The sequence below is a fragment of the Mesoplodon bidens genome (genome assembly GCF_964165515.1).
Source record: "Mesoplodon bidens genome assembly, chromosome: 2".
Lineage (NCBI taxonomy): Eukaryota > Metazoa > Chordata > Mammalia > Artiodactyla > Ziphiidae > Mesoplodon > Mesoplodon bidens.
This window is the reverse complement of record NC_138177.1, coordinates 186,544,610-186,570,969: the sequence shown is the minus strand read 5'-3', so window position 1 is coordinate 186,570,969 and position 26,360 is coordinate 186,544,610. Positions and strand designations below refer to the sequence as shown.

Genomic DNA, 26,360 nt, shown 5'->3' with positions numbered 1-26,360 from the left:
GGCAGGGCCAGCCTCAGCCGCAGCTCTCCTCAGGGGTGGGCCACGAAGCTCAGAGGCCCGCGTCGTGGCCCTGATGGGGCTGCCCCATGTTGCTGGGGGCTGGGGAGGGGTCATTGAGCCAGCCCATCATCCACAGGTGGGGGGACAGCACTGCCCACAGAGGAGTGCCCACACTTCCCCACGGGGGCCCTGAGAGTTTCCATGGCTGCGGAAACCAGGAAGGGTCACCAGGCATGAGCGGTCCCCGCCCAGGGAGCAGGTTCCACATTCCTCCAGAGCCCCAGTGGACGGGAGGCCCTCGGCGTGGTGCTAGAGAGCTCAGCTTGACCCACAGGCCCGGACTGCCGTCTGAGGACCTGACGGGGGCGCCAGGCCAGGCAGGGTACTCTGGATGAAGCCAGGACAACCAGCAACATCTACTGATTAGACAATGGCAGGTTTTTTCCCAAAAAGTACAGTCTGTTGCTTTATTCAGGGATTTGTACATTGCATCCAGTTAGGGGAGACGGGAAAGGGGCGCTCAGTGAGAGGCAGATGGCTGGGGGGAAATGTGCTATCAACCGTTTTTTTCTTTTTTGGTTAAAGAAAAAAAACTATAATCAATATCCCACTCATAAGTAAAAGTGGGATGGGAAAAACTTGATTGTAATCTGGCATTTATGTATATCTTCTCATTTCATATGTACAGTTTATTTGGGCACTGCTACCGTCCACCGGCAGAATACCTAAAGGTAAAAACAAATATCAGGAAGGAAGAAGTATTAACAAAAGGAAGCTCAGCAAGATGGCTCCAGGCGGGCGGCGGGCCATCAGTAGAAGCAGACGGTGTGCAGGAAGGTCCTGCCGCTCTTCTCCTCAAACTCCTGCAGCAGCTCGTCAATCTCGTTCTCCATGTCCTCCGTGTGCTGGATCTGGAGCCACAGGAGAGCCGCACTGAGCCGCCCGCCCCCAACAGGCAGCCCCACCCCAACCCGGCCTGGTGCCGCCCGTGCGTGCGGGGCCGAGGGGAGCCCGACAGGGACGAGACACAAGCGGCTGCAGCAGGGAGGGTGGCCTCAGGTGCCACACATAGGCGCACTGCGCACTGCAGACGCTCGCCGCCTGCACTGTCCCCACCCTGAAAATGAGCAGACCCGACCCAGACGGTACCGTCGTGGGCCCGCAGTCAGCCAGCGAGGAAGCCCAGGGGCCGTCCTGTGCGCTGTGGGGGGTTGAGCAGCACCTGTGGCCCCCACCCGCCAGCTGCCACGAGCGTCTCTCCCGGCTGTGAGGCCCACCGTGCGTGTGGTTAGATGTCCCCTGGTGGAGAACCACTGCGCTGGAAGGAGGCGGCCCTGCCAGGGGACAGCCCCAGCGTGGTCGGGGCCAGCTCCTCAGCCCGCCTGTCCTGGCAGGGGCTGCCCTGCGGCCGAAGCACCTCGTTGCCCCCGGTCTCGGCCTGTGAGCAGTGCCTCTCCTCTGCAAGCTCTCGCCAGCCGGACCCAAGTGGGTGTCACGTGTGCTATTTCTGGGACGTGTCATCCCCTTCAGCCCTGTCTTTTGCGCGATGGCCAGATCATGGGAACAACTGCTGGAGCTTCAGCAGCCACCTTGGACCATGAGACACCTTGGGAACAGAAGCTGTGCTGGGCAAAGTAACAAGGGAGCAGGGGCCTGGGCCCCTCACACAGCAAACCCATCCAGGCCTGCCTGTCTCCAGACTTCTTGGTTAAGCCTCGTTTTCTTCATTTTTCTATCACTCACGTTAGTTGGCCTAAATGCAGAAGCCACAGGCCAAAGATATGACAAGACATATGAGTTGGGTAGGTCCTTTTGTCACATCTAAGAGGAAATGTTTGGCTCTGAGCACAGCTGCAGAGTGGCTGCAAAAGCTCTTGGGGTTTCCTGCACAAGGGAAGATGCCCAGGGCCACTCAGGGAGGGCTGGACGTCTGCAATGAGAAGTGCGGGGGCAGAAGAGGACCAGAGCCCTTTGACGCCATCTCTGGGGGCTCCCAGGCTCCTCTAGCTGTTTGGGGTCTTGGCAGTGGGCCTAAGTCCTGGGAGCCATCTCCACAGAAGCCAGACCCGGGCAGGTCACTCACCATTGCAATCAACTTAAAACGCTCAAAGGTGGATTCTTTAGCCAAAGCTGACTCGGTGACTCTCACCTGTGGGCACCTCTGCATTTACGGGTTTTAAGGTTTGGCAATAAGCGGACCGTGAACCGAGTGGTGTGCTCATCGCGTTCATGCTGAAGCCCTTGTGTGTGGGACGCAGGCCCGTCCAGGGCCCGATACTCACGCACTGGCAGAGCTCACAGATGAGGAACGCCCCCAGGGTGGCCTCCTCGTGGTTGTCCTGGATGTCCACATTGATCACATGCACAGGCTGGCAGGTCTCCTGCTCCCTAGAATTCAGATCTGACCGTGATAAGAGGACGAAGTCAGAGGCCTCAGAACAGAGCTCAGGAGGCTGTGTGCTGCCCAGCCTTCCCCGGCCTTCGGGGATACAGTTAAGGACCAACATCAGAGAATCTGACCAGGCCGAGCACTCCCCACCCCACCCTGGGAGGAGGAGCCTCACGCCGAATACGGCTGGGACCGCAGGAAAGCTCACACTCAGAAGCTGGACCCCAGGCCACCTGGTCACCCCCGTGAACTCCAGTCTGTCCCGCGGGAGAGCAGCTGACAGCACCCTCACTTACAAAGCACCAGGCCCCGGTCCCTGCGCACCACGTGCTCTTTCTGTGCCACAGAGGCCCTAACCCCGCACTATGCTGTTGGCCAGCACAGGTGGTTTTGCCCTGGTGAACACGATCCGCCCAAAGGCCACCACCTCCTGCCCCCACCCCCCTCCCAGGGCCCACACAGGTCAGGGGCCTTCTGTCCACCTCTCCGTGGCCTTGCCCGATTTCCCCTGCCTGCCGGAGCCCACAGACGCACCAGGAACCCTTCTCCAGCCCTGGGCCAGGAACAGACACCGCGCACAGGACAGCCCGGCTGCCCCAGAGGCGCTGGACGCACAGCAGGACAGAGGACACGGCGCAGGGCCGGGCGCTGGAGTTGCTGCGCTTACCTTCTACCACCTGGTCGTACACCCGCTCTTCACAGGTGAGGATCAGATCAAACAGATCTTTGCAGTTCTGGAACCTTTCTGGCCGGGGCTTGATCCTCTTATTTCTGTCCAGCATGTGTAAAATGCCATTCTGCGTGTAGCTGAGTGCCCGAGTTAAGGAACTCTGGATAAAGGCCCCACCCTCCCCAGCATCCGCGTAGGTGCAGCCCCCCCACCCCCCCCACCAGCAGGAGCATCAGGGTGACGGAGGAACGGAGGCACGTGGGGGCAGGCTGGGCCGTGATCCCCCACCCCGCCAGGGACAAGTCAGGTGAGGGTGCTTGCCCCCAGACCAGCCTACCGGCTGCCCTTTGACCCACGCCTCTCCAGAAAGCAGACCTAGTGTCTGCAGCCTTCTCCCACGTCTGTGTTTCCCCGACCAGGGATCGAAGCTGCACCCCCTGCAGTGGAAGCTCAGAGCCTTAACCACTGGGCCGCCAGGAAGTCACCGATGGCTGTTTCCGCCCTGTAGAGTCTCGGCAAACGCCCATGCTGAACCCAAGTCCTTCGGCAAAGACAAAGCTAACCTGGAAGCCCAATCCCAAGCCTGGCTCAGCATGGCAGTGAGGAAACCCGGAAGCCCACCCAAGAAAGGACATGAAGAATGTCCAGGAGGGAGAAGCCTTGGGTGAACTGAGAGCAGAGAGCGAAGGGAGCCCAGGCCCAGGACTGGAAGGGCCGAGCCCCTCGGAGCTCGGATGGGCCACAGAGGTCCCGCAGTCAAGGTGGTGCCGAGCAGGCGGCCCTGAGCTGGAAGTGCCTCCTCTGGGACCCTCCAGACAGGGCTCCACACCCACCCCCAACCCCGATGGCTGTGTCCTCGGCCCCAGGAGAGGGCTCACTGCCCCAAAGACGAAGCCCATGGTCTCTAAGGGTCAATCCGGATAGTTTGGAACAAGCACGTTACCCACTCCACTCAGGGACACAGACGAGCTGACTTAGGAGCTCTGAGGGATACATTTACTGTCTTTTCCAGATTTTAAGTTAGGAGAGTTTATTTCAATAAGCTCGTATTACTCAAAATACATTTCCTACCTTCTTGGATGGTCAAAGTGGCTTTTAAAATACATTTAGTTAAGAGTTTTCACTTGAAAAGACACTTGCCCGTAGCTGGGGGCGCTTTTGGCTCTTGCCATTTTTCAGACAAGCGTAACAACCACGGCCACCTCACACTGGCCTGCGTCCCCAGGCTGGCGCTGCCACCTCCTGGCTGCCCACAGAGGCTGCGCTGCTACATCTAGGTCTTCCTCCCCAGAACCTGGTCCTTCAGACACCTGGCATCTACGTCCGGCAGAAAGACACGGGCCAGGGAGGCCCCGCGTGGTGCAGGGCTGGTGGTGGAGGCTCCCTGCACTCCCACAGTGGCTCTGAGACCGGCCACCCAGACAGCCCGGCTTCAGGTGACACCAAGGCTCACAGGGACGGCTCCCTCGGAGGGGAGGCCACCAGGTGCTTGGGGGGCTCCTCAGGGTCCCCAGCAGGTCTTGCAAAGCCCCCTCCTTGTTTCCTTGACCCTCAATTATGCACACAGATGACGTAACAGATGAACGTCAGCTGCACGTAACTGAGGACAAAAGGCCTAGTTCAGAGACCAAAGCCTCACCTTCATCCGAGTAACAAGGAAGGAGTAACAGGGACCTTTTGAGACTATTTCCTGGCAAATCCCGGAGACGCAGGGCCCAGGCCGTGCCAGGCAGGACCAAGGACAGCGCATGCTGGGTGCGGGGGTGGGTCCTTGAGGATGAAGCCACGAAACACTGGATTCCCAGGGACCCGCGTGAACTCCCGCCTCACACCACGGTGAGACAGGAAAAGTGGGGATCACGATGGCGACAGCTGTCTGCCACCAAGACAAAGCCTTCATTAGGGTCTGGCTTCCGAGGGAAGGCCCACGCTCTGTGCATGGAGGGAGGGAGGGAGGGAGGGAGGCAGGGAGCGTGCTCACCCCACGGACGTTGGGATGCTGCAGACTCAGGGGCCGAGCACACCTAGCTGAGCCACGACCTGCAGGGCCCTGGCCACTCGAGGCATCTGCACCGAACACATCAAGGCCAAGCCCATGGACCAGAGCTGCAAGGGAGCCGGGCAGCCAGGACCACCCCCTGGGGCCCTGCCAGGTGGGAAGGACACATTAGGTCCCTAGAACCACTCCCACCCCACACGGGTGCTCCTGCAGCCAACAGCGACCTTGGGCCCGGAGGCAGGGGCAGGCCTGGCTGACCACAGTGGGTGAAGGGCCACCGACCTGCCGGGGCAGGAAGCCTCCTTGAGGGAGGGAGAGCTGGCTGGGGCCTCCCTGTGAGCCCACACGCTTGTCAGAAATAAACCCCCCGGGCGGGGAAAGCTGGCTCAAGAGCCCAACCCAGGCGGACGGAGGCCCCGGTGGGTGCGGGGAGAGAACGCGGTGTCTGGGCCCCACATCTCCCGGGCTGCGGCTGTGCACCCCAGCTCACGCCTGGAGCCGCTGCACCTTCCGAGGGCGGGTCTCCCCCTCTCACCTGGGACAGACGAAGGGCGGCGTGGGCACCTCCTCTGCGGTGCAGATCCGCAGCTCCTCAAGGGTGGGGGCCCCGAAAGTTGAGCGGTTCTGTCTGCTGCCACGGGAAGTACGACAACAAAGGATCATTCCGAAACACCCTGGGGTCCCACCCATCAAACGGTGCGGAGCCTGTCGGCGGAGAGCACGTGCTCTCGGAACCGCTACGTGGGCACCGGCCAGCCTGCCGGGGCGACCCCACGGGGGGCACTCAGATTCAGGATGGGCCCAGGGACTGTCCTGAGGGGAACACAGCAGGCACAGGGGGCTTGTGTCCAAAGTTCAAGGGCAAAAGGCAAACATACTGGAGGGTTTGAGATGCACCCAAAGGGACCACAGACCGGCCTCGAGCCAGGACCTGGGCCTGGAGGCTGCCCGCCCGGGACGGCAGAACCTGCTCTGACCCGGGTGCCCGAGGGCTCCAGTCTGTTCTAGTTCAAGGTAACTTCTCGGATGTGAGGTTTAGCCCCCAACCACGAGTTCATCCTACATACGTGTGCTCAGCACGGAAAACAGGTTCAGCTGAACGCTTCTGTCTCAACAGTGATGCTGAGAGGTACGGGCCTGACAGTGCGTCTGGCGGCCGTGACTCCCGGGCGCCCAAGGCATCGCCTTCCCGAGCCCTCGGAGCGCACGCACACCATTCCTCCTGCTGCCGCGGCCCAGCCGCGTGGGTGGATTCGGCGAGGTTGCGGCTCTGCTTCCCGGCGGACAAGGAGGGCCCGGGAGGCGGGCAGAGGGGGCCAGGCCGGCACAGAGCAGGGAACCTGGGGTCAAAGGAGAGACGCTCCCTGTGAAGGTAGGTGGCTGAGGGCAGAGGCTGGGGCCGGACCAGTGAGGAGATAGACGGGCCGATTCCAGGGCAGGGGTGAGGCGCCCACAGAACCCACACACGGGGTCAGACGCTCCCTCGGAGGTGTAACGGTGGAGCCCACGCCCCCACGCCCCTCCCAGCCCAGGGCCCAGGCCTCTGCCGAGGACCGGCCAGGCTCCTGCTCCCCCACGGACAGAAGCGCTTCCCTTCCCAGGGTCGGAGGTGAGACAGCTCAGCCTGGTCGCCCACAAACATCCCCCAGCGCACGTGATGGAGACAAATCTGGGCAGAGACAGCCTCGGAACACCGAGAACAGAAGCAGGATCTCCAGGTGGAGTCAGAAACCCGAGGAAGCGGGCGAGGGGGCCGGGGCAGTGCCAACCGAGCCCTGTCGGGAAGGCGCTTCCGGCAAGTGGCCTCCCAGGCCCGCCGGCTGCCACCACCCGTGTTCTCTCCCAACAGCCAGGCCCGGGAGCCCGGCTCTGCCCCTGCACTGGGGCTCTGGGAATGGAGCGGGCGGGGGGCGGCTCGGGCAGGCCCTGGTTGGACCGTTGCGGTGTGTGCTTCACCGAGAGGATGCCCTCGTCCGAGCTGTTCCTCGGAGGCTGACCAAACGGAGCCCAAGGACGTTCTGGTCCATCAGCATCAGCACCTCTGCCCCCAAACGGCACCAGGCGTTTCCCGCTTCGAGGCTTAGCCTGGGGTGTGAACCCAAATCCCATGGCTGGGGCTGGCCAGGTGGGCTGTGGCCCCAGAACATGCTCGTCCCAGGCATCCTCCAACCTAATTCTACTTCCGGTTCTGAGCTTGATCCAACTGAAACAGAAGATGCAAAACTCCTCACTCAGGGGCCCAAGTGCCTCTGGGGGAAGGTCCTCGAAGACAAGGACCAGCCTCCGGCTGGTGGAGCTCAGGCACTCGCTGGCCTGGACGGGTGACCATTGGCCAGCCACGGGCAAGAGCTGGGGCTTCTGCAAACCCACTGGGCCGAGCACAGCACCAAGGTAAGCAGGACCTCGTGCCTCTGGAAGCCCACAGTGACCTCCCAACTCCAAACCCAGGAGTCTGGACCCCTGGTCAGCGGCCCTGCGCTCTTCTCTGCTGGATTCAAGAATCCACTCAGAGCCCTGCCCACCTGTGGGGCTTCCCTCTGGGGTGCCCGTCCCGGGGGAGGGGGAGGCAGCCAGGAGCCCCCTCCCTGCACATGAAGCCTCCTGGGCACTGAGCGGATGCGCAGCTCTGCAGGGAAACGGGCCTCCCACCCCATCTTGGGAACAATCATATCATTTTGCTCAAATTCTAGCCTCACTACCTAACGACAACCTTGCCGCCTTCATTTCAGATGGGCACCAACCGTGGCTGCACGGGTCCAGCCCTCACCCGCCTTCCCTGTGCCACCGACAGTCTGCTGTCACGACACCCCCAGGGCTTTGTGTCAGAGCCGTGAGCCTCATAAGGGCTCGTGAAAAGCACAAGCCCGAGAAGCACAGTCACTGGCCACTGGGGGAGGCAGGACGGGTGACAACCTCGTGTCTGTGAAACGGCCACATCCCCAGACAGAAAACTTAAGAACAAACTGGGTGCCACAGACACGCGTGCTGCACAAAGGACACTCCGGAGGACAGCGCAGGGAGCCACGGGATGCATAACCGGGCCGTTTTTTGGAACAGGTATCACGTAGAAAAAGAATGATGAAAATTAGAAAAACAAACCTCTTGAGCAGCATGTGCAAAGGGGGTGCCCCAAACGGCCTGAGGCCCACAGGGACCAGAAGCCTCTCTCTGGTGAACCGCCCGTGGGCCCGGGACCGGGGCCGGGCGAGCAGGGCCACAGGCAGCCAGGAAGGGGCAGGACAAACCGAAGCAGGAGCGACTACAACTCCCAGACTGCAGCGTAGCAGCGAGGTCGTTTTGGTTGGGCCAAAGTCAGCAAAAAATGAATTGGGAAGTAGCAAATACGTTTCACCCGTAATCATGTTCTATACACACTAGTCACGGGCCCGGCTTGCAGAGCACGTTCCGGTTGTGTGGAGCCCCCCGGAGGGCAGCTGCCACCCCCCACCCCACCCCCGCAAAGAACACAGCCTGGGCTGGCAGGCGAGGAACACTCACCCGTCTGATCAACCAGGGCCCCTCCACCAGCCCTCCCGGGACGGGCACAGCATCCTAAGGGCTCTGCTCGCCTGGCCTCTTCCGCACGGGGCCTGGGGCCCGGGGGGTAAGAACCCGCCATCCCTCTTCTTCAAAGGAAACACTCCCTGCACAATGGTGTTAGAAACAAAACAAAACAGTGACAGCCGGAAAGCAGACTCTGCAACCCTCCAGTCCAATGCCTCCTCCTCAGAAACCCAACCTCAGAAGCCGCCTTAAGTCAGCCTGAAGGGGACAGATGGCAGAGACAGACTACACCGTCTAACCAGGTGCTGCTTTAGCAGACTTTAAATAATACAAGTAGGGCTTCCCTGGTGGTGCAGTGGTTAAGAATCCGTCTGCCAATGCAGGGGACATGGGTTTGAGCCCTGGTCCAGGAAGATTCCGCATGCCGTGGAGCAACTAAGCCCGTGCGCCACAACTACTGAAGCCTGCGCTCTAGAGCCCGTGAACCACAACTACTGAGCCCGTGTGCCGCAATTACTGAAGCCCGCGTGCCTAGAGCCCGTGCTCCACAACAAGAGAAGCCACTGCAATGAGAAGCCCGCGCACCGCAACGAAGAGTAGCCCCTGCTCGCCACAACCAGAGAAAGCCCGCGTGCAGCAACGAAGACCCAACGCAGCCAAAAATAATAAATAAATTTATTTTAAAAAAAATAAATAAAAGTGGTAGACCACTTGTCCAAATAGGGTAAAATGCTACATTTATTTAAATTTGAGAGGAAGCTCAAGAAAATATTTTTTAAATAAATTGGCTGGATAAATAAAAATGCAATGGCAAAAATATCTTTAGTCTTAGTGTTTTGTTTCAAATAGACACATACCTAGCCTCCAGCTGTGTGACATCATAAAAATTTTAATCTCAAAACAAAAGAGAAAACCTGAGTCCTAGGCTGGAGCATTTTAGTGAAAATTAACTTACTTTTTGAGAAAAAACCCTCAGATCATGAATTAGTCTGCAAATACCAAATCATTTCTACATGAATGGTTCAAATCAGACTAAATCCCAAACGTCACAGGGCAGTGGGGGTATGTGTGTGTGTGGTGGGGGAATGACGTGGTGGTGCTCTGGGTGCCGATCTCCTGGCCGCCCACCGCCCACCTCCCAGCAGCGCCCGAGATCCACCCCAAACACTAAGTTCAAGGAAACATAAAATGACCCCCGCCCTCACTGAAATTCCACTTACTGAGTGACTTAAGCAGGAACAGCACCAAGCCCAGGGTGGCCACCAACCCAGACATCCCTGGATGACCCCCCGTGCTCCCTGCCGAGCCCTGGCCAAGCTTGGCGTTCCCAAGACCACGCAGTTTGCACAAGAAACCAAACCGTCTGGCTAAGATGGAGGGAGGGTGGGGGGCTGGTCCAAGAGGCCAGTGGTCACTGCAAACCAACCCACCTGTGCCCAGCAGGGTTCCCCGTGGGGACCCGCGGGAGCAGCCAGGGTGGAGAGGCCTCTGAGAAACACAGCAGCAGAGGAAGGGCCGCGAGCCTCCCAGGCAGGAAGCAGCCGAGAGGAGGAGTACTGCCGAGCGTCCCCAGCTACCGGGGACACACCAAGGGCTGCCCGACACGGCCTGGCAGAGCCTGTCCTGACAGACTGTCCATTCTTATTCTGGTGGTCATGGTGATGCCCTGCCTGTCCTGATGGGGCCGGGGCGGGGTGGCTGTGCTCCTGCACACGAGCCAGGGAAAGGCCGACGGCGGAGTTCAAAAGCTTACAGGTGACACCCACGGGCCAGGGAGATGCTCCATGAAGTGTCCGCGGAGATGGTGCTTTGGGGCCAGATTCCTCGAGCCCAACCCCGTGCCAGGCAGAGGCCCTGCCCTCAGACACGGACGTGCGACCCAGACCTTCCCCGAAGGCCCCCATGACAGTGCTTCTCTAGTTTCCAGCATGTGTGTCCCCAAAGACGCCCTGCTCAAGGCCCTCGCTTTAGAGGACGGCATCGGGAAGGTGCAGGTTCATGTGTGGACGGGGCATCTCGGGGGCAGGAGTCTGGGGCACCTGCTGGCGACGCAGCTTGGGCACAAGGCCGCTGGTGTACTCACTCCTTCAGTCCCCATCCACACGAGGAGTGGTCAGTGCTGAGGTGGACGTGGCTGGACCCTGTCAGGGTTCAGGGCCAGGGGGAAAGCCGTACCCACGCGGTGCTGGCACCTAGACCCACACCCGCCCGTGGCAAGGCCTGCCCAGCCCACTCCCACACCTCCTCACAAGCCCTGCCCTGAGGCGGGGGGGAGCGCGTTCCTGATGCCCACCCGGCCTCCGACCTCGGAGCTGTCACAGTTCACCCAGATTCCCACCAGCCAGCCAGCCCTCCAACGCTGGCCACAGGCCACGGCCACCTCGAATTCAGACTCCAGACACATGCCAGGTGCCAACGGGAGGGGGCCAGAGGCTGACTACTGCTCCCCCCGCCAGGGAACCCTGACAACCCCTCACCTGTTATGGATGGAGACACCCTCCCCTCCACGGCGCCCAGTCTGCGTTTTCACGGCAAAGCGTTAAGCAGCACGGATGCAAGAGGTCTCCCTCGAGCCACGGGGCTGGGGCAGCACAGGGGCCCAACTGCAGCCCCCCATGGCTCTGAATCGGGCCCCTTCCTCCCTGGAGCCGGTGGGCGGGCGGGCGGCGCTGCAGCCGCTGGGTATGGTCACGAGAACACACTCAGCCACCAGCCGTGGGAGCGGTGCCCTCAGCACACCAGGGCGTGAGCAAGGCCGACAGCAAACAGCTTTGGGCTTGAAATACTCTCAAAGGGTTGTGGCGACTACTGGGACCCTCGAACATGAAGAGCCGATTCACCACAAGCCGTCACGAGGCCCCACCGCTCCTGAGGCTGGTGGCGGGAGCTCTGGCGTGGTCTGCAATGGCCTCGCCACCCAGGTCCCCAGTCAACGTGAACCCACCAGCGCGGGCTGTGGCGTCACCCACCGGCTACGCGCTGCGCCTGCACCCCGCCTGCTGCAGGCTGTGGGGACCAGGCCCGACCTGCCCCTATTGTCACCTCAGGAGGGCCCCGCAGCCACCTTGGGCAGCCAGCTGCTCGACTGGCGGCAACGCCTGTCAGACCTGCAAGCTTCTCTTCTGGCCTCATCTGAAATACCTGAAGGCCTTAACTTTTATTTTAAGCCTGACTGCTTTTCTAAAATCCAAAAACGTAAGCATCAGTAAAACTAGATCAGAGTTTCCCTGGGAATCAGCGTCTGGCTTAGGAACACACTCAAATGTTAAAAGAGACACTGTTTTCAGGAACCACTTGAAACCACAGCTGCCAACCAGGGTGAAATGAGATGGGGTCAGATAGGCGAGCTCACGCCAGGCACGCACAGGGCCAGTGAAGGTGACCAGGGACCGTCCACGACGGGGGTCAGGCAGGACACGCTGAGGGTGGGAGCCCAAGGGGCCTGGACTTGAAGTGCAGGGAGCGTCCTCAGGGCAGGGCCGGGGGCCGGGCAGCCGCCCCACGCCACTGAGCGCAGCACAAGAAGGTGAGGAGGGTCTGATGAGACCCCAAGAACAAGGTTCTGGAAAAGCCCAGGGGCCTTGAGTAGGACGGAGCTGCCGTGTCCACTAACCTCATACCCAGGATGGAGGCCTGGAGGCTGTGGGATTTATACTCTTAGAAATCACATTTATTATTACCTTTTACCCCAAGACAACAAAAAAATCACACAGTGGAGAAGTGAGTATACATATAAATTAATCTAAGGCCTAAAAGACAATGAAATTGAGAAACTGAAAATGAATAAACAGTTAAAAAACAATCTAACCCCAAAGGTATTTAATTACAAAAGAGCCACAGGAGAAAGAGGGAAAGTATGCTAGATACAAGTTCAACACGCAGCCTCCACTTACGAGGATAAAGTCAGGATCTGGGCAAGTGTTAGTTATATCTGCACTTCAACTCACTGTTTGGGGAGCAACTGGTCCCATGTATTAAAAATCACATGAACTGTATGTACAGCCACACACTCACTTGCTTTTTAAGACAAGTGGTTTTGTAACTCACAAAGCAATTATCCAAAACCAACCAAAGACAGCTCTCCTGGAGCCGTGAGGACACTGCCAGCCTCACCTTTCCTGGCGGCCCCTCCTCCGTGACTGGGCCCAGGGACCCTGTTCCTTAGGTCACAGGTTGGCCAGTCTTACATTTAGAAGAAAATGACTTATCTTCCCCCAAAAGTGCTCCAAGTAGGCTGAGGTTCAGCCGCAGATTCTGCTCAACTGATGCTGGAGAGCCCGGGAGGAAGCTCAGGTGTGCAAAGTGGCTCAGGCAGAAAATGGAAAGATCTGGAAGCCTGCACCAACTTGACACAGGAGGTACGCTACAGCCCCCAAACGGAACACCAAGTTTGAAGCTGCTCTGTATTCAAAAGGACTCCAAGGCAAAGGGATGAAAAAACTGAAGGTCCACGGGAATATTTACACGTAAAAGAGGACCGCTCAATGACGACAACAAAAGGACAGCTCAGTTTCGGACGTTAGGCAGAAGCCAGCCCCTAAAGACCCGTGTTGTACGACCTGTGGATCAGAAACGTCCAGAAGAGGCGGAGCCACAGGCGGGGACCGGGCCAGCAGCTGCTAGGTGGCTTCCTGGGGTGAAAACATCCTACAGTCTGCTGGGTGAACCACCCCATGGACCCGCGGAGCCGTGCACTTGAAGCAGGTAGATTGTCTCACAGTCAAGGACAGCTCCTGCCTTAGAGGCGTCCGAAGAGAAGACAGACCCTCTTACATGTCTGGGGAGGGTCAGGTGAACCCAGATTTCCTGCACTATCATTGACAATTCCTGCAGGGGGAGGGAAACGTAAACCTCACCAGGCTGTCTAGCTCCTCATAGGGCTGGGCGACACCGGGCAGGTGCTCCGTGGCCACACCTGTCACCGTAGGACCGAGGCCAGAGCCTCTCAACCCAACCCCACTCCTGCTTGTGGCGAGAAAACCAAAAGCAAAATCCCTATTTACAGCCAAATAATTAACAAATAAACTGCTTGGATACTAACGACTACAGACCAGAACTCACTGAGGGCTCAAGAACCACGAGGTCCCAGGCCCCAGCCCACGGGGGCAGAGCAGTGCCCAGGCAAAGCCCGCAGGCGTCTCCAGGGCCCACCTGTCCCTGCCGGCCACTTGGCCTCAACTCCCCGGCTCTGCCCAACAAGGGGCATCTTCTCTCCCCTGAAAATTCAAACATTTACTGAATGTTGTTTTAGCCTTGGGTTTCATCTGACAAGATTTTCCTAGCTTTGCACTGTAAGTTACAAAAGCCACCACTTCTGCAAATGCCCAGGTATTCTATGCTAGACTTAGGTTTTTAACTCTTGTCTGCTGTGTCCTGAGCACATGGGGAAATGCAGGGCTCCCTGCCCCACACCTGATCACCAACCCTGTCCAAGTTGGCAGGGCCTCCGGCCCCCCACCCCCTGGCATCCTGCCAGTGTCCCAGTGGACTCCCCGCCCCCCAATGCCGGCAGATGCTCCTGTTACTGGCCAAGGGCTGACGTAGGCAGAGCTGAGCTTAGTGCCAGACATAGCCTTGTTTTGCCCCTTCCCCCCTCCCCCAGAAGGCAGGAATCCCACCCAAGTGAAGCCAGCAAAGCGACAACGGTCCCTCCCAGAGGCTCGTGAAGGGCAACCAACGCGGTGGTGGTGGTGGGGTCTATGGAGGCAGCTTCCCTACACGGGGCCCCGACAGCAGGCACAACCATCCCCTAGACTGGATGCTGCCGGGGAGCCCAGGGGCCTGTACAGTCACCCCGCGAGGAGAGTCCGAGTTCTGAGAGGCTGGGCTGTGCCCCTTCGTTTAGGGACACGCACAAAGTCCCTCCAGATGCGGTCTACAATGTGGAAATGCTGCCCATTCCCAGAAATAGCTCTGATGTGAAAAGACCTAACTTACAGTAATTAAGGGAGTACAGACAAGTAAGTGCATTATCTGTTTTTGTTTCTCTCGTTGAGTTTAAGAGTCTTTAAAAAACGAATGGTGGGCTTCCCTGGTGGCGCAGTGGTTGAGAGTCCGCCTGCCGATGCAGGGGACACGGGTTCGTGCCCCGGTCCGGGAAGATCCCACATGCCGCGGAGCGGCTGGGCCCGTGAGCCATGGCCGCTGAGCCTGCGCGTCCGGAGCCTGTGCTCCACAACGGGAGAGGCCACAGCAGTGAGAGGACCGTGTACAGCAAAAACAAAAACAAAAAACAAATGGTGCTAACTGAACAATAATCTTAAAAAAATACTGGGTTGGCCAAAAAGTTCTTTCGGGTTTTTCTGTAACATCTTATCCTACAGAAAAGCCCAAAGAAATTTCTGGCCAACTCACTAGATGGGGTCTCAAGTTAAGCTTATCAACACAGAGAGTTTGCAGTGCAAGAACCAAAAGCCTGGAGTTGGATCACAGCTTTCCCAGGGGAGCGGCCGTGGCTGGCACCTCTCCACAAGGTTAGGACGGCTCTCACCACACGGCACCACCAGGCAGAGCCCAGGCCACAGCTGGCATCTCCTCGGCAGTAGGCAGAGCTGCTCCTAACGTGGTCTGCGCCTTCTGAGAAAGGAGTGTGTGCGCAAGGTGCACTGCAGGGTCTCTTGGGGCTCCCGCACCCCCGGGAGGGCCTTGGGACTGCATGGGGCAGTGGGGGGTGCTGGTTCTGGTGGGCCTGAGTCCTGGACCCCCAGCATCAGTGCCCGGCTGGGGCACTGACGAGAAATACCTACATTTCTGCCCCAATGCCCCCACCCGACGTTTCCCTTGCAGCCGGGGAGGAGTGGGCACGGGGTGGAACGTGCAGCAACCACCAGCGTCCAGTACATTTTGCTGGAATGACCTCCAGGGCCCCTCACAGCTAACTAATTAATCTATAGGTGTACAGAGAACATTCGTAGTTTATTCACAATTGCAAGAACACCGAAGTGAAGCAAGCTTTCCACCCGGTGTCTATACTCCTCTCGCTTGGGATGTGTCTGGTCTCCATCCTGAGAAGCACCATCACTCACGGTAACATGAGGTGCCCCAGGAATTTAAAGCAGCCCGGGGTGACCGTGAAGTGTCTGGTCAAAACCCAGCCGGCAAGGATGATCTTAATATCCACAGCCTGGGGTCACATTCACATGAATCTGGCTTTAAAATACCTTCCTTTCCCGTAAGTCTTAGGAAGCAGACACAGTCTGTTTTGTCTCTTCCTGAAAGGAAGTCAAGTCCTCTCAAATTCCCTGCTTCTAACATGCTTCCTTCGGCACCCAATGTGGCCCTCTCATGAGCTGACCCTCCAGAAAGAGCACCAGAGTGTGAGGCAGCCGCCCGTGAACCAGTGCATACCCACGCGCACACCTACCTGCAGTGTGCAAAGCCACGGATGGCGGGGTCCCACTTTCCTCACCTAAGCTGCTCTAATACTATATCACAACCTTCCCTGACTGTGTCCACGTGGACTGCAGCCCACGGCCCCAAGTGGCTCCAACCTCTGGACAGTCCCATGAGCACCAGAGCAGAAACCCAGTGACCCCGCACACCTCAAATGGGCCGCCGCGTTCCCTGCCTCACAGGTGCCCCTGAGTGGTGCCCACAGGTGACACCTGTCAGAGACAAGCACACAGGGTTAAAGGGCAACCACTGGGATGCAGTTCTTTGTCTTTCCTAAGGAGATCGTTGTACATCTGGTCATATGTGGTTTTGAAATCATAAACGTTTGGCTTGTCGGGTGCTGGTCCTGGAAGCTTCACGTGAGTTCCTGTTCCAAAGGACCGGACGCTGAACCCTCGTTTGCTGAAAGACACAAAACGACAGAGAATCACAGTTGGATTAAGTGAGACACAAAATGCTAAAAAGGAAAATGAAATGGGAAATGCACTATATGAACAATTTTGTTGGTCTCAAAGAACATGTTTCTCAATTCTTAACTTTAAGTATTTTATTTGCAAATTTAAAAAAATCCTGTAGCACGTTACACAAAAGCTAGGTGAAGCCAATCCAAACACAAGACAAAGGATCCTGGAACGTAGGGGAACGAGGTGGATGTCTGTGATGGCCACAGGACACGTGGTAGAGGGAAGATTTCACCTAGAACGTCTTGACATCTGACTCCTGTCCCGGTCTCTAGAAGGAAACCATTTGTCCAGGTTTCCAGCTGCCGTGATGCAGGCTTCCCAGGACCAAGAACAGAGCTCCCGGAGCCCCAGAGCCCCGGAGCCGAGGGACACCCCCCCAGCCTCCTACCTCGAGGCGCCGGCTGCGAGGGCCAGAGATAAGGGAATGGCCAAGTGTCTCTTAATAAACTGAGGGAACCTCCCTGGCAGGCAGCGTCCATGAGCCACAACTGCACCTTAAGGAAGAAAGGTCATCGCACACACTGCGGCCCCAACGCCATCCTCACTCAAGGGGGTCTGCTGCAGACCCCATGTTCCCTCAAACTCACAAGCGGTGAAAGCCAACACTGGGAGTGTTCAAAGCGTCTACGTGAAACGGCCTTCTCATCCTAACCTCGTGTTTATACGTCACTAAAACGTGTGGAAGCATCCCTGCCCGTCAACTCGGGAGCAGGCCCCAGGCCCACCAGCCCCGACGGCTCTGAGGCGGCCGCGGTCACTGTCTCAAGCTTTTTTGTACATTTTATTGCAGCTCAGGGGTGTCTGGCCACATCCGGAGATGGTTTTGGTCCTCATGAGCAGGACGCGCTACAGGCATCTGGAGGCCCACGGAGGAGCGAGCGCATCCATGCACACACGTCCCAGCGCGTGGGGAAGCCCACGCGGGCGCCACTCCCCCAATCCCTCGTGGGCACCGATCCCTCGTGGGCACCGATCCCTCTCTGCTGAAAGGCGGACAAATAAGGGAGGAAACCTCACTCGGCCCCCGGCGCCCGTGGAGCAAGACCCGTGGTCTCTCCCACCAGACACAGCACTTCTAGAAGCCCAGCCCGAGAGTCACTGTCCTCCCACAAAAGACAGGAAGGACCCACTGGTCACTTGCTGTCACTGTGAGAACGGGCAGGGACGCAAAGAGCGCAGCCACTGCGCCTGGTGTGACAGAGCCTCACGGACACATGTTTTTAAAGCGCTTCTCATCCGGTTTAGGTCAAACACCTTGCCTGAGTCCTCTGAAGCTGGTAAAAGCCAAGTCATGTCCCTCTGTCCCTGGAAGGCCCGAGCTGTGCCCCCAACCAGGCCCCAGAGGTCACTGTGATGGAGAACACAGGGGACAGCAGGCACGATTGAGGAATGAATGGGGCCATGGCCACCTGAGCTGTAAATGGACCGCAACCAACCCGGCCCCAGTTTACGTGCAGCTCCGGGCCCCGGGGAGAGGGAGGCTGGGACACAAGGGTCCAGCCACGCGGACACCTCCACCCACAGGCTCCAGCAGGTGCCCAACAGACCACATCACCCAACCCGTTTCCTCGCCAGGTCAGGTACGTACAATAAAAGAAAGGTTTTCTGTCAAAGCACCAACAAGCCAGGGATGAAGGCCCCCTTAACAACAGCCGCGCGGGGGTCACTCTCCCGAGACAGTGACCGGGCACAGGTCATGGCCACGAGCGCCGTGAGAACACACAGCAGTGGGCCACGCTTGTCTGCTGGCTTCATGATTTGCCACTACTCCACAAGAACTGCCCGAAACAGAGAGCTTATGCTCGAGGTGCCAGGCCCCCCACCCCAAAAATACCCTGGAGGGAGCAGGTCCTTGAGGGAGGAACGTGTGCTATGGAAAAACACTAACCCACAGAAGCAAGGTCCCTGAGGACTTGGAGCTGAGTCCAGTCCCTGCAGAGGGAGCCCAAGGTGTGACCCTGCCAGGAAGCGACACAGTGACTGCGTGAATGCAACTGCTCGACACACACCTGGGGCCACCCCGGGCCTGTCTCCAAAGGCCACGTATCTGTTCACAGGATCTTGGGAGAAAGGCCTGTCTTCTGGTGGATGCTTTAAACAAGTCATTTGAAACCAAATAATGAGTAAGTTAAATATGTGAGAGATGGTGCCTTTACAGGTCAGAATAAGAAACCATGGTTGAGACCACTTTTCTCAGCTAGCTACCTAAGAAGCCTGCTCCAAAAGGGGTCCCAAAAATCATTTGGGGGAACAGTGGGAAAAACAAAACGCTTCCCAACAAAAATAAGTGAAAGATTCATTTAGACACAGTTCCTCCATCACTTTTTTAAAAAAAAATCAGTATTTCTACATCTCAGTCATTTCCTTCTGGTCATTCCTTTGAGATACTTACTCATAATTAAAGAACTTATTTACATGAGCCCAACTCTTAAACCTAAGTTCAAATTTATTAAAATGAGCCCAAGCACAACTACTCTTGAAATACATTAATGAAATATATAGTGAATAAGCCTTAATTTAGCCAGGCAGCAGCAAAGGAGACTGTTAAATCTCCAATGGCTAAAGTTTTAAGACTTAAAAACACCACCATTTCTACTGGTGGCAGGTTAGCCATTCTATTTTTTTTTTTTTTTTTTTTTTTTTTTTTGCTGTACGCGGGCCTCTCACTGCTGTGGCCTCTCCCGTTGCGGAGCACAGGCTCCGGACACACAGGCTCCGCGGCCATGGCTCGCGGGCCCAGCCGCTCCGCGGCATGTGGGATCTTCCGGGATAGGGGCACGAACCCGTGTCCCCTGCATCGGCAGGCGGACTCTCAACCACTGCGCCACCAGGGAAGCCCTAGCCATTCTATTTTTGATCCAACAGTATTTTCTGGAGCTTACTATATGTGCTGGGGATTCAGCAGTGATCGAAACAGACCTAAATCCCTCTCCTCAGATGCTCTGGGAGTGGGAACAAAGTAGGTAACCCTCCAGGACACAGGACGGGGGAAGCGCAGGGATGGCCAAGCTGCGGGGCAGGGGGTGCCTGGGGGCTGCCAACACCTCCTGCACCCCGTGATGCAGGCCCCAGACAGGACCCCAGGGTGTTCCAGGTTGGCATAGGGCAGGCGTGCCACTGAAGAGCTGCCTACAGGGTTCCCAAGAGGCCCCAGGTGGAGAGGCCCCAGCACAGGGTCTCACATGCCCCCGCGTCCTGCCGGGGCAGCAAGCCTGAACTGCCCGGGTGGACAATCTCCTTCCCTCACCTCCTGTCACAACGGGGGCTGAGGTGTGCGCTAGGTGTCCAAGTGAAACACTGTCCATATCCCTAAAAGTAGATCACCCCAAAGATAACCTGGGCCCATTTTCCACCCAGCTGATCCCTAACAGGGCTTCTAAGAGGACGCCTGCCAGGTCTGTGAAAGGCTGGGTGAGGTCTCTCCTACTAGAAACCGTCGGGGGAGGGGGGCCGCAGCTGCCTTCTCCTCACTGCCCTCCCCAACTGCCTGAAATGTTACTCAAGCATAGTTAAAAATAAAAATGAAACCCCAAAAGAGGAATTTACTGGCAGAAGAATTTAAACCACACACGCAAAGAGAAACCCAGTTTGTTCCTCCCCAATAAAATGTTCACAAGTGGCAAAAAGGCCAGTTAACAACAGAAGCCCTGTTTCTTCTAAGCTCATGCAACTGACAAAACAGCCCATCTTGTGTGTGACTATGTACAGTGACAATGTGTTTCTTACATAAGAGGACTGAGCGCTGTAAAAATATTGCTGACCACCAAAAGGCTTTCTCTCAGGGGCGAATTATTTTGTATGTTAAACAAATCTTCCAGACAAGTATTTATCAAACTTGTCTTTATAGGTATCAAAAATCTATCAGAAAGATATAGAAATTATGTTACACGTTAAGATACAGAAATGTTAAGTTATAGAAAAGATAGATTACAGTATCATAAAAAATGTTGAATTTTGGGAAATAGAATTGTTTCAATTGTTATCCTGATGCCTAAAGGTAAAATAATAAAGTTAAAATGAATACCCATCAAGAAAACACCCAAGGCTTCCCTGGTGGCACAGTGGTTGAGAGTCCGCCTGCTGATGCAGGGGACACTGGTTCGTGCCCCGGTCCGGGAAGATCCCACATGCTGCGGAGCAGATGGGCCCGTGAGCCGTGGCCGCTGAGCCTGCGTGTCCGGAGCCTGTGCTCCGCAACGGGAGAGGCCACAACAGTGAGAAGCCCGCATACCGCAAAAAAAAAAAGAAAGAAAGAAAAAGAAAACACCCAAATTAACAGTATGGGTTATGCCATCTTTTTCTATTTTCTATAGTGTGGTTATTAACCTAATTCAAAGCATTACTGTGGCTAAGACTGAAATCCTAGACCACTACAAACCTTCTGAAAGAACGACCTGTCTCTGAGTAGAACACAAGATGCTTACGAGCGTTAAGTCACCTTTACTACAGGTAAAATCGCCCACTGCTTAATCAGCCGTTTCTAGCTACACAATGACCTCATGTTTACCCAACACAAATCAACTGCTCAAGCACCATCACACTTTAACGCCTGCCTGCAGTTTCACTGTGGTATAGCCACAAGCCTGGGAAGATCAACTTCCTGAAATGTTAATATTCCAGTAAAGTTTATGTCACCACTAGTAAAACGTCGGCCTAAGGACATCCCAATATTTTCTAGGGTTTATTTTATTCTTACCCTCCCATAAGGTCAAGAAGAAACCAAAAGGCCTCTCAGCATGAGATCATCACGCACAGAGCTTGTCAAACGCGCCACTTTGTTTAGCCCCCAAGAGAGCTCCTGCTTAGATGTCCCTGCTCCAGGCCGGCTCTTCCTCGACCCCGGCTTCTTGAAGGCCAGCTTGCTCTGCCGGCCACTGTCGGCCTCCCCAGGGTGCAGGGCCAGCAGAGTAGGTCCTCAAGATCTGGTACGTCAGCTGTTCCAGCCCCAGCACTGAGCTAAGCGCTACTAACCACGGTGAACCCGCTCGACTATCTTCCCTGGGCTCGACCTGTTCTCACCTACAGAGGCTGGAGATGATGATCCTTAAGGCAGGGGAAAATGTTTTAGCTGCTGGAACTGATACCATGCTTGGTCTACCCAGTTTCGTCTCAATGTTCACATCCAAACAGAAATCTACCTTCTTCCAACCAATCCTTCTGGTCTTAGTTCTGCCTCCTGAAGACAAAAAGCAAAAAAATAATGCAGAGTCCCTTAAAATCTATGATGGCAAACGTGTCCCCTGTAGGCACCTCTTCTATCCTTATACACACAATTTCAAATCTTCCACCTCCCCAGAGAGTTTCCAGTTTACCTTCTTCAAGTGTACCCAGAAACAAAGTATCTAAAATGCAGCCAAAGGGGCCGCAGGGCATAGCGGACAATCCCTCCCTGGTTTAGGACAAGAGGCTTCTGGAAATGTATTGAAGACAAGGGGAGAGTTTAGCACCGTCTGGGAGAGTGCTGTGTCAAGCCGCCTGGGCTCACTCAGATCCTGTGTTCAGATCCCAGCAGCCCTGAGACTCAGTCCCCTCTGGGAGAGGATGTCTGAGTACCTCCATCCCAGTGTGGCTAGGGTCCACATACTCTACTCATGACATTAAGTCTTGAGTGCCCCACCCCGAACCGGAGAATCACAGGACCTCGGCTGACTGCTGCGCTCCCCACGGCCTGGATCCTCCTCCAGCTCGTGTTCTATCCCATCGGTTCTGTTACTCGTCCATCAGGACTGGAGCCCCTTGTATCCAGATCCTTGCTGTCATTCATGAGCTGGGGCTTCTTGCTCTGGGTGTTATCTCCTCACCTGTGTACGTGTGCACATCCTAGGAGTTGTGAGAATGATATCAGATGGCATTTGTGAAGCACCTGGCACAGAGGAGCTCAAGAGACTGATTCTAACCTTGTTTCTTCCACATCTGCAGCCTCTCTGCTCATCTTCCCAAAATCAAACTGCCCAGGAAGTTATGATTGAAAACAGTAATTTAGAGAAGTCTGTCTTTAAAATCTGTTTTGAATTGCTACAATTAAAAACAGCTTCCAAAAATCAGCAGGCCCTTTGACATCTAAGACAGAGTCTGGAACAAAAAAATAAATTAATTGGCTCCAAAGGGACACCTTAATCCACAGAGTACAAACAACAGGAGGCTCTGTGGAAACAAACATAGTCTTCCTGCACCCCTTAAAAAACCTGAATGGCTCCAGGACTAGTAGTTCAAACAACTTAGTCTCAAAAGATCAAAAATGATCACCCCAGGGAACATTACGACTAGCTCTAGAAAACGCCAACATTTATTAACACTTGTATTCGACTTCTCAGAAAAATACAGCCTGAGCAGATTTTCAAGGGGGCAAAAATAAAATTGGGTTTCACTAAAAAATGACCTAGCATGCATGCTTGATCAAGTACATTCCTTATGATAGTTCATTTCAGAAGTTTTCCTATGCATAGTTTTATTTAGTTTTAACCAAACCGCATACACAATTTTCCTGTTTTCACTTATACATTTTTTTTCCGTTTTTTTTTTTTTGGCCATGCCCTGCAGCATGTGGGATCTTAGTTCCCCCACCAGGAATTGAACCTGTGCCCCCTGCATTGGGAGCTCGGAGTCTTAACCATTGGACTGCAAGGGAAGCCCCTTATCGTACCTTTTTTTTGCGGTACGCGGGCCTCTCACTGTTGTGGCCTCTCCCGTTGCGGAGCACAGGCTCTGGACGCGCAGGCTCAGCGGCCATGGCTCACGGGCCCAGCCGCTCCGCGGCATGTGGGATCCTCCTGAACCGGGGCACGAACCCGTGTCCCCTCCATCGGCAGGCGGACTCTCAACCACTGCGCCACCAGGGAAGCCCTATCGTACCATTTTTAAATGCTTTTCACAATCATCTTCAAGACCTAAGTCTCTAAATCTTTTGTAAGCTCTACTAGTTTGTAACAAAAACCATCATATAAATTTCTTAAACATGCTTTTAAACCCTGTAAGTTATTGAAATAAAGCCATAAATAATTTTCAAAAGTGAAAATGACACAAAAAGTTGTTCAATCTCAATAGGAATTTTAAAACTAAAGGGCAAGATACTTTTGCCCTAGCAGCATGAAAAGATGTAAATAATGCCCATATTGTGAGGAAATGGGAATTCTATAAATAGGTACTTTTCTGGAAGGCAGTTTAGCAGAATGTATGAAAATGTAAAATATGCCTACCTTTTGACTCAGCAATTTATGCCAAGGAAATAACTAGAAAAGTGTACAAAGATACTTAAAACGGCACAAGGATGTGGACATTATAAAACTGAAAACCAGCCACCTGTTACGGGGAGTGGTTACCAAAGTGACTGCTGCACAGGATTGCTCTGAGTACTGGGTCACGGTTCTGTAACCACTGCTATTACTCAACATGAATAAATATGTTCAAATCCAATGTATAAAAATAAAAGCAGAAATGAATATTGAAATCAAACTACGTTCACGTTCTGTGGACTACCTAACAGTGTTTTGATCTCCCTTAAGCGTGTGTCTGTATGTTCACAAGAACATCCAGAAAGAAGGATGTACACCTAAATGGTACGGTGATCCTTATCTTCTTCATCTTCTATATTTTCTACAGCGAGGATTTTTTGCAACAAGCAAATACTATCATTTTAACAAAGGAAAACACCCCCCAAATATAAGCATTTTAGAAATTAAAGATTCACGTCTAAAATAACTTCACATTCATGATACAAATAATGTATGTTACCCTAAACTTACCTCCTTTTGCCCTCATTCTGAATCTACTCTTCTCATGAGTAAATTAGAAAGACAGTAAAATGGGTGAAAGTACACAAGCATTCCTACTTGGTGATTATTTGGGGGCTATTCTGCACCCTCATTTCCGCAGGAGACCCAAGGCTGTGCCAGTTACTTTGAACTAAGCAAGGGCTTAAATCTTGCGGTGACTGTCTCAGGGCTATCAGATAGGCAAGACTTTGGAACTGATTTACTAACAAAGTTGCTACAGGAAATTTAAAAACATTTCCTTTTGTAAGATTTCACCCCAACTGTTATGCAGATAGAGAAGAGCTTAAATAAAGGATCACCAGCCAGAACCAGCAGAATGAGGTGGTCTCCAGATCACTTGTTATTCTAATTAAAGACAGTAAATTTTATTTTCCTTGAATAATTTTCCTGGAGTGTGAACCTTGCAATCTTTTCCTTAAATTTACCATTTTTAGTGACTCTTAACAGATAAATGCAGTTTGGGGATCAGATCCAGCACACTGTAATTCTTGCACTTTTCCAATTTTACAAGAACTTCACAGTTTAAAAAATTCTAGTTTAGAAACGAACTCCACATTGGTTTGTTAGGTTCCAAGCATATCACACTAGACCAAAAAACAACATTAACTGAATACTGCAGACAGTGTGGTAGATGTTAGGAAGAATTAAACTCGTAACTAGCAGATAGTGGACACCTGGTGCGTCCAGCTTCATTAAAAACGAGGGGCGAGGGAGAATTCTGATTTCCCCAGGAGAGTCAAAGCTGACTGCCGTAGTAGGAGAAGCAGCGAGGCATGGTTGTCCTGTAATGTCCACATAAGGAAACTTCGGAAGAAAAGGCAGTTTCAACTTTTACTATCAAAGTTGACATGTACACCAAACTTTAACTGTAATGCAAGGGGTCAATTTCACATTCTGTAAAGTGATTTTGAACGAAAAAAAATTTGTCAAACGGGAATAAAATTTTATTAAACATATACAACACCAGGGTCACAAAAAGGGAGTTAGCACTGAAACGTGAAACCAAACTCACGTGTGGTTCAGAAATTATCGACTGGAGATTTTCCAAGGGAGGAGAAAGGATTTTTTTGCATGAGACTTGAAAAATGTAGATAGAAGCAAATACACAAATGCATGAAGTTAAAATAGGCCATTTCCGTGTTTTTACGACTTGTTCTATCCTGAGATCCTGTCGCGCAAGTTTTCCATATTTGAGAAAAAGGCGACACGCCCTGGACACAACCGGCCTATCCTCTCGTGGACCCTAACCTTCGTCTTGCAACTTACCGCCTCACTGCTGAGCATTTTACAGAGGCCATGATTTTCAGATACACAGACGTGCGTACGAAGTAGACGCGAACAGCATCAGCCTTTCAGGTTTACTAGCAGCTCTGAGGTTTCGGCGACCCGGAAACATTTCGGCTCAGAATGTGAATTTTTCGCGACGCTAAGCACACGTGGGGGACCGCGCGGCGGACCGAATTTTGTCGATTCCTCGCTGCGCTCAGCCCTGGAGCCAAAGAGCCCGGAGGCGGCGAGGCCTCTCGGCCGTCCTTCGGGGGCCGCCACGCACCGCCCGCCTGGGAACCTGGGCCTCCCAGCACGGGTCAGGGAGAACCGGGGCCGGGAACGGCGGCCGCCGCCACCCAGCACGGTCCGGGAGCCGGAACCGCCCAGGACGGGCCGGGAAGGCCGGAGGGACGGCCGGTCGGCCGGCGTCCACGGGGCGCCCTGGGCCAGGGCGGAGGCCCCAACTACCTGAGAATGTTGTGCGCCTCCATGCTCCGGTTCTGGTTGCTCGAGCACACCACCGCCACCCGCAGCGGCGACGACGGCATGGCGGCGGCCGCACGGTCCGCGACTCCCGCTTCGGGACTCCCACCCAGCCGCGCCGCTTCCGCGCGAGCAAGATGGCGGCCCCGGCGCCCGGAAGTCATGACGCGAAAGCGGCGGCGCCGGCACGTAGCGCGTCAGGACGCGCGGCGCGGGCGTGTGTACTGCGTCCCAGCGGCTTCCCAGCGCCGGCCCAGAGCGCTGAACCGCGGACGGTGGGAGGCCCAGCTCCCCGGGCGCCAGACCGGGCGGCGAGCGCGCCGCTGCTTCGGGCGCGAGCGCCGAGGCCGGCGCTTGGCACGGGACCCTCCTGGCGCCCTGCGTTGGCGTCTTGACGTCACAAGCCCCCGCCGCCGTC

At 55.2% G+C, this 26,360-nt stretch overlaps 2 protein-coding genes across 7 annotated transcripts; both read right to left on the bottom strand.

Annotated features, from left to right (window-relative positions):
• Nucleotides 1-436: 436 nt before the first annotated feature.
• Nucleotides 437-26,275, bottom strand: SSU72 (SSU72 homolog, RNA polymerase II CTD phosphatase). Of its 4 annotated transcripts, XM_081225656.1 has the most exons (7): nt 22,316-22,416; nt 22,059-22,238; nt 21,438-21,594; nt 16,213-16,356; nt 3,057-3,196; nt 2,283-2,401; nt 437-911 (listed from the first exon to the last, which is right to left on the bottom strand). In XM_081225656.1, exons 3-7 carry the CDS (start codon nt 21,503-21,505, stop codon nt 810-812), a joined length of 573 nt encoding a protein of 190 aa, XP_081081782.1. In that variant the 5' UTR covers nt 21,506-21,594; nt 22,059-22,238; nt 22,316-22,416; the 3' UTR covers nt 437-809. The 4 variants fall into 4 exon arrangements, with proteins under 4 accessions (XP_081081782.1, XP_081081780.1, XP_081081781.1 ...); XM_081225654.1 differs by lacking the exons at nt 22,059-22,238; nt 22,316-22,416 and adding an exon at nt 25,928-26,006; XM_081225655.1 differs by having other exon boundaries at nt 22,059-22,418.
• On the bottom strand, nt 3,225-8,549 carry LOC308612868 (uncharacterized protein). 3 transcript variants are annotated; one of them, XR_014015150.1, is made up of 3 exons: nt 8,158-8,549; nt 5,594-7,261; nt 3,225-5,205 (listed from the first exon to the last, which is right to left on the bottom strand). XR_014015150.1 is itself a non-coding variant. In XM_081225652.1 (2 exons), the coding sequence occupies exons 1-2, from the start codon at nt 8,418-8,420 to the stop codon at nt 6,169-6,171; spliced, it is 1,356 nt and encodes a 451-aa protein (XP_081081778.1). In that variant the 5' UTR covers nt 8,421-8,549; the 3' UTR covers nt 3,225-6,168. The 3 variants fall into 3 exon arrangements, 1 of the variants encoding a protein (XP_081081778.1); XR_014015151.1 differs by having other exon boundaries at nt 3,225-5,126; XM_081225652.1 differs by having other exon boundaries at nt 3,225-7,261.
• Nucleotides 26,276-26,360: the final 85 nt, after the last annotated feature.

Excerpts from the sequence above, each read along its gene's own strand:
- LOC308612868 (XM_081225652.1), bottom strand. The coding sequence starts at position 8,420 with ATGATTACGGGTGAAACGTATTTGCTACTTCCCAATTCATTTTTTGCT. Across the intron at positions 7,262-8,157 it reads TTGCACATGCTGCTCAAGAG|TTGGATCAAGCTCAGAACCG; the intron begins GTTTGTTTTTCT and ends CTTCTGTTTCAG.
- SSU72 (XM_081225653.1), bottom strand. The coding sequence starts at position 26,106 with ATGACTTCCGGGCGCCGGGGCCGCCATCTTGCTCGCGCGGAAGCGGCG. Across the intron at positions 3,197-16,212 it reads CTTAGGAAAGACAAAGAACT|CTACACGCAGAATGGCATTT; the intron begins GCATCCCAGTGG and ends TCGGGCACTCAG. Across the intron at positions 912-2,282 it reads TCTGTGAGCTCTGCCAGTGC|ATCCAGCACACGGAGGACAT; the intron begins GTGAGTATCGGG and ends CTGTGGCTCCAG.